The sequence below is a fragment of the Serinus canaria genome, chromosome 3, assembly GCF_022539315.1.
Source record: "Serinus canaria isolate serCan28SL12 chromosome 3, serCan2020, whole genome shotgun sequence".
In the NCBI taxonomy this organism is placed as follows: Eukaryota; Metazoa; Chordata; class Aves; order Passeriformes; family Fringillidae; genus Serinus; species Serinus canaria.
Window position 1 is genome coordinate 18,096,932 of NC_066316.1, and position 7,111 is coordinate 18,104,042.

Sequence of the window (7,111 nt, forward strand, 5' to 3'; positions counted from 1 at the left end):
CCTGCTTCTGGCCATGGGGGTCAGAGGCATGGTTGGATCTTTATAATTTTTACACAAAGCATGAATTATCTCTATCATATACTACACCGAATTTTGAGTTTTCCATCTAGGGTACTAGCCACAGCTGAGATCTTTATTTAGGGCGAGGGACAACTAAGGTTTTCAGCATATCTGCTGGCTTCTGACCTCACCCCTGATGTCCAGAGACCACTTTGATCTCTAAATTCTGTATTGGCTCACCAGTTTAGGGGTTCATTAGCTGTCGTTCGGTGGGGGCTCTCCCCGTTGCATCTTGGCTCTAAATTTATTTGCATATCAACTCCTGGTCCCCTCCTCTCCACAGTCTGGGGCGGGTGGAGGATGCCATCCTCCCAGCTGGCCACAAGCAGGATGATGCTGATACAATAGAGTGAATTCTTAACAACAGATGGCTAACGACCCAATACTTAACAGGTGATTATAACAAGCAGCTAACAAAAGCACTCCTCTCTGCCAGAACTGGTTGATCTTGTAATTCTACAGCCTTTGGAAAAAAACGGGTAACCCTTTTTTTGTTCATAACAGCCACAATGGTCTGGCCAGGGCTGCTTCGGGAGACTGGGTTGAGGCTTGCAGCAGTCCACTCTGAGGCAGCGGCTGGGGCATCTGTGTCTTTGCATTGTGAGAGATAGCTGCTCACTTTGAAAATTAAAAGAGGTTTATTAAACTTTACCAAAAATACAACAATACTACAAAAGGAAAAAGCTGCAGTGGTGAGAACAGCCCCTCGTGCATACCACGTGGCCAGTTAGTCTTCTAGATGGATGCTCAGTCTTTTGTACCCCTAGGGGTTGCATAAGCCAACCCTGGCCCCTCCCAAAGTCTGTCAGTCAGCTCTTCTTTGCCATTTTCTGTGGAAACTGCTTTCATGTAGCTTGATTGGAGGTCAGATGTTTCCATGCTGTACCCCCTAAGCAACAAGCTTTTCCATTCTGTTAGGAAGATTAATGCACAAACCCCGGAGGTTTATGTCCAAAAAGGAGACAGAGGAGTCCTTTCTGGCTTTATTCAAATAAAGGGAGAGGCCATAAGGCATTCCCCTCGGATCTCTCAAATTTATGGAGGACGCAGCCTCCTTTTTGTCCTAATTTTCTGGCCACATTTCCCTTCTCTCTTTTCACATTAGCTGAGGTTCTTGAGAGGTACAGACTTCCTGATACACCTGATACCAAAGATTTTCCTCTAATGTATAACCCTCCCTTTTAATTTTTAATTCTTATGGAATTTGGGGGTTTTTCTTCCCCATTGTTTCTTTCGTCTCTTAATGTGTAATTTTGTTTATCAGCAAATCTAAAGTTCATTTGTAAAAGCAAATATCTTTTTCCATTCATCAATCAGTGGAATCCTTCCCATTGTTTCTTTTATCTTCCAGAGCTAGTTTTATCTACCAGATAAAACTCAGTCAGACACACAGCTTGTTTGTAAAGACAAATCCGCTATTCCTCTCAATTCTCAACTGCCCAATGCAAGGGACACATGTGCACACCTTTATTTTACCTTTCCTAGACCACCCTGGCTGTCTGATGGCAACAATACAAGAGGTAAAAGGGAACTATGGGGAAAACAGTGGACATCTAAACCACAATAACTATACATCACTTAAGCTTTTCCTAATATTCATAAAATAGTTATCCCTTAATTGTGAGAGCCAGTCATCTCATTATCTATCTATAACAACATGGTGCCGCTCCATGCTTTGGCTCTGGTTTCCCAATATCGGATGACCTTCAAAATCATACTTGGGCCGACATTGATTATAGCATCAAGGGAAAATACCAGGAGTTTTGGATCCGGCCTCCCCCTTTTCAAAACAGTCATTTTTCAAATGCTGAGATTTCCCGCAAGTTTCGGGGTCTCCCTCCCTCCTTAAGGACTTCTTTCTTTAGTTGCATTAATTTTTCACGAAAGTCAGGAGGGAATGGATCAGTCTCATAATCTGAATCTATAGGTCCTGGATAGAAAGGCTCCCCCTCTTCCTCACTGCTAGAGCTGGGGTCAGTGATATAAACTGGCAACAACCAGGATGGATGCATTCCCCTCCTTTGTCTGGGCAGGGTTGATGGCTATGGCCGCTCTTCAGTACGAGAGGTGCCAGTTTCAAGAGGGCAGGGAGAGTAAGAGTGAGGAGTGACAGCGGGGTAGGGGGCCGGCAGCATCTGGCCACTCTCACTTTTTCAACATCCTAAAAAGTATTCTCCAGGACGAGAGTAAAAGTGACTTGAGGTCCTTCTTTAGGATGGGGGTGTTATGCTTGTCCAGAAGGGCGAGCATGGTTTCATAGATGTCTCTTTCTTTGGACATTTCCTTTCCCATTTTTAGTTCCTTTTTTAGTTCCCCTGGCTCACCTGTCAGTTGCAGCAGACAGGCGATTCTGGGCCCAGATGCATCCTGGGCTCTGATTGTCACCATCATGATTAGTTTCGGGGGCTCGCTGAATGCCGCCAGTCAGGGTGGTTCGTTCCCCCACACGGAGGTACCAGTTGTCGGCGATGGAGAGAGACAGGGAGATGGACTCAGTGGTCATAATCTGATTTCATTGTGGGATACAGGCACTTATATACTATTTTAGGGAGACTAGTAGTGTATACTACAATGATTAGGTTAAAATCACATACACAAACGTATGCATATAACAACATCTCTTGCTTTCAAAGCTTAATGGGATTTTCTTTTTCCAGTAAACCAGTTTGATTTAATTTTCTTGCAGTCTAGGTCTGCTTTTGCCAAGGCATCCTGTTATCAAATCTCCTATGTTAACCAGGTCCAAAGTCCGTCATCTGTCTTGTGTCCCCCAACATTCCAACAGTACCAGAGTCCTGAAACAGGGCCCAGGAGCTTTGGGAGCACAGACACTGGGCTGCTCCTGGGCTGCTGCTGTAGGGCTCAAGATCCAGACAAGGATAAAAATAGACCTTTGCATCCCGTCCCTTTCAAATTGGTCATTGGGATGGCTTGCAGGCAAGAGAGAAAGGAAAAGACATAAAAACAGAGCAGTCTGCTCTGCTACACAGGTATTGAGCTGCTTTATCACCTGCTTAGTCATTGGTACCTGGGTGTGAGCAATGGAGTGAAGAGTTTGAATTGTGGAGTGTTGTGAGCATTGTAAGAAGACGGTGTAGCTTTTGAGAAAATAACAGAAGTATGGGAGATAATTCCCTTCAATTTAAGTCAAGCAACTTAATGGCAGATAATTTTTCAGATAACTCTTAGCCATAATTTCTAACTTTTCTATTAATTTTCCCTCCAGGTGCAGCTATTTTCTTTGAATTCAAACACTACAAGCCTAAGAAAAGGTTTACTAGCACCAAGTGCTTTGCTTTCATGGAGATGGATGAAATTAAACCTGGGGCAATTGTTATAGAACTGTAAGTGACTCACAATAATGGATGACAATGACAGAGGAAATGAACCAGCCTTCAATTACAATGTGTGGCTTGTTGTATTAAGGAAGGTTTCTTAGACTCATTAGATTTGCTTTCATAAGGAATATTTTATTTTCAGTGAAGAGGGGAAGATAAAATGCTTTTAGGCAAGTAAGATGGTTAGAGACTCTTCTCAGAAACTAGATCAGTTTCCAAATAAAATACTGGTGTTTGTAATTTAATTTTGTATTAATTTAATGAAGTCTGTAGGGGACATTTTAATTTGGAGCTTAGCCTGACTGTCAGATCGGCTATATTTAAAAAAATAATCAACTCAGTCTTTTTGTACAGAACTTCTACAAAGGAAATCTGATTTGAGGCATGAGATACCAATTTGCAATTAACTTTGTCAACATTTCAAAGCAGTATTGAGTGGTTATGGTGTGCATCCTCTCCTTGCTGAGTGGCTGAAGGTGTGAGGGAGGGGTTTGAGGATTGGGGTTTGGTTTTTATATTCAAGAAGAAGGTGAATCTTGCAATTCTTGGAAAAGTGCTTAGTCTGTGCTACTTGGAGTACTTCTGAAGTACTGAGTTACTGACACTGGGTCTCTCCTACCATCCAGAGTATTATGTTTGGAATCTCCTTACAAAAATACTACATTCACTTAGATATTGAAATCTTTCTTCTGTAAAAATAATCATCCAGAGAAAATACTGTTTCTTCCTGTAAACCTACTGATGACTGTTGCTTACAGCAAGCCTTGTCAGATGTATTTAAAGGGTGAGGGTAACAAGATCTGTACAGGATGAGCTTTCTAGTTTGCTGTCATCTTTCTGCACAGCCATTAGCACTTGGATTAATGCACTTTCTTATGGTTACAGGTACAAAAAACCCACTGACTTTAAAAGGAAGAAATTGCAACTGTTGACCAAGAAACCACTTTACCTTCACCTCCATCAAACATTGCACAAGGAATGACCCCAGTTTTGAGACCTCTGTGAACTGAACCATAAGTCCTAGTAACTGTGTAGTAGCTTTAGGCTCCAAGGGGTGGGAAGATGACTCTGTTCATGCCAGTAGGTCACACGAGACCATCACCCACTGCACAGCACTACTTCAGGGGCAGAGACAAGCCCACCATGCAAGTGCAAGATTTTTTCAGTAACTTCCAGCTACAGGTTTTTCCAAGAGCCATGATATAGGTTGACTGCTTTTCCTAAGTTTGCTGTTCATCACTTTTTATCTTTAAGTGTTCTCCTTTTGCCTCAAGCTCCCCCTGAGGATGAAGAGTGCCCCTTTGTCAAACCTGCAGTAATAAAGATGTGGCAGGCCTACTAACTGTTTACACTGCTGTGCTGTTGTAGTTCCTCTCATCTGCATTTCAGAGTCCTCTGGAGTGGGTAGGGTGACAGAAGACTGGGAGAAGGACGAGGTGGGCTGGGAAGGAGATTGAGGTACTGCAAGTGCTTTGAAGTGAGAGAGCAGAGGATGCAGTCAGATGAGTGGTCACAAGTCCCTGTGGTCAGGTCAGAAGGAGGACAAGTGCAGATGAGAACACTGAACTATGATTGAACAGCCTTGCCTGAGTTTTGAATACCTGTTACAATCTTTTCAGTCACTCTTACTCCCTAATAGAGCTATTCTTTTCTCTATCTTGTCACAGAGTGGTTGCAAAGGCAGATGGGGGATAAAGAGGCCTTCTCCAGGGCTTTCTCCTGGTTGCAGTGAGCATTTTGCCATTTCAATGACAGCAGGCTTCAGTGCTGAAGTTTCAGTTTTCCAGAGCTTTATATAAAGTAGGTCTGGCTAGCAGGCTGACCCACCTTCTACATGAAACTGCTGTTCTTATGGAAACTGATTGTATGCAGTTTTCTGCATATTTTGTGCAAGTCTGGAAACTTACTAAAAAAATTGCCTTTTTATGTAAGTAGGTAGGATTATCATTAATTTTCTGTATTTTTTATTTGGTGCATAATAAGCTGCAGGACATTGGCTTATTATGACACATTTGCATTCACCTTTTGACCTGAAAAAGGGAAAGAGTAGAACCCAATCAAATCTTTCATATATTTGTGTGGATATTTAATACGATACTTTATTGTTTGATAAACTTCTTGCATATTCAACTAGTGCCTGAATACTCTGCTATGCTAACTACAGACCCAGCTCCCAAAATAGTGTCAATTATTTTAAACAGCCTGGATGCAGGTGAATCATCATTCCTCTTTTCTGTCACCTCACCCCAAGATGTTCCATCATGTGTTAAGGGAAGGGATGTTACTTTTCCTCATCCTGTTTGTCTGTGTCTACTCAGCTATTTGGCATTTCTGGCTTTACCATATTGATTAGGATAAAAAGCTGGTTTTGAATGTCCTAATCTTCTTGCCTTTCTTTGCTCTGGTATAACTAGGAATGACGTTATTTAGGTGTTACAACAAAAGTCAGCAACACTTTCCCAAATTCCACTGCTGGTTGGAGGGGAAAAAGGGCAGTTGAATTGTCCTGTTTATGGATCTTTACAATATCCCACTGGTTTTAAAGCTGATGGGTGATCATCAAGATATCCCTGTGAGTTATGGAAACTCCTCTGAATGCAGCATTCTGGACACCAGACTAAAGGAGAATACCTACACTGCTCAAAACCAAATACCAGTCATCCTCTGAACTTTGCAAAAGGACAAAGCAAAGCGTTAGTCTGTGGTTGCAAGTAATCTGAGCTTGGCCCATTTTACCTGTCAGTGGTCCCTGGCTGGCTCAGGACTTGTTCTGACCAAAGAATTGCAGGATCTGAGTGTTCCTGAAAGGTGGAAGGGCTGGTTCTGGAGTTCAGTGCAGCTGCCATCCAGGGTAAGCACTGCAGTTCTGTGTGTGTCCAAGGTGAATGCTCGTGCATCCAGAGGGAGATTCCATCCAACTTTTGTTACTGTTAGCTGGGATGGGCAAGGGGGGAGACAGTGAGTGTCACAAAGGTTTGTATGGGGAAGGAAAGATTCTGGACTTGGAGAACTTGACTTTTAATCATGGATGTTCATCAATTTGTGTAGCATCAGCCATCTGCAAACTGAAATACTGTCCCTTGAAGTACAAACCCATAATTTCTGCTGCTTACTTGGACCCTTCCCCACCTTGTAGATGTCTGTATTAATGCCAGTTATATGAAATGTCAACTTTGAAATATTTTTGTTAAATACACAAGTAGAGCTTTGTATTTAACTGTTTGTGAATTAATGTCTCTTGAGTGTGAAATACCATTTTTAAAGTTGCTTCTATCCCTTGCCTTTTTTCTGCAAACTGTCTCAGTGCCAGGACTGCTGCTGCACACACCACAGGCTTGGGGATTGTTTTATGCTTCATTGATGTTCCAGCTTGTCTTTCACCTGAAATCTAAAAGCTTTATACTTGTACTTTAAGAATGTAACACCTAGATGGCAACTTTATTGGCTGCTTGTACTCTGGCAGTAAAGCTGTAATGGCCTCCCAGTAGGGTTTTTTATTATTCTGCATTGTCTTCCTTTTTTCCTCCCTCAGGCTTGTGAGAAGCCTTATTCACTGAGACAGTCAAAAGCCTGCTATTCCAAATGCTTGCACAAACACTTGACCTGCCAGTGTAGGGTGTGTTTTGAAAGTTGTTCAGTGGTGGTAGCTGCAGTAGGTGTTAACATGGTTTACATACTCCCAACTCTCCTTTACAGAAAGCTACTTTTTTTTT

General features: G+C 42.3%; 1 protein-coding gene across 1 annotated transcript in view; it reads left to right on the forward strand.

Annotated features, from left to right (window-relative positions):
* Positions 1-6,898, forward strand: part of AIDA (axin interactor, dorsalization associated) — a 47,956-nt gene extending 41,058 nt beyond the window's left edge. The window contains exons 9-10 of the mRNA XM_009097028.3: positions 3,287-3,404; positions 4,284-6,898. Coding sequence (XP_009095276.1) covers positions 3,287-3,404; positions 4,284-4,380 — 215 coding nt within the window. The 3' untranslated portion in view covers positions 4,381-6,898. The remainder of the gene's footprint in view (positions 1-3,286; positions 3,405-4,283) is intronic.
* Positions 6,899-7,111: the final 213 nt, after the last annotated feature.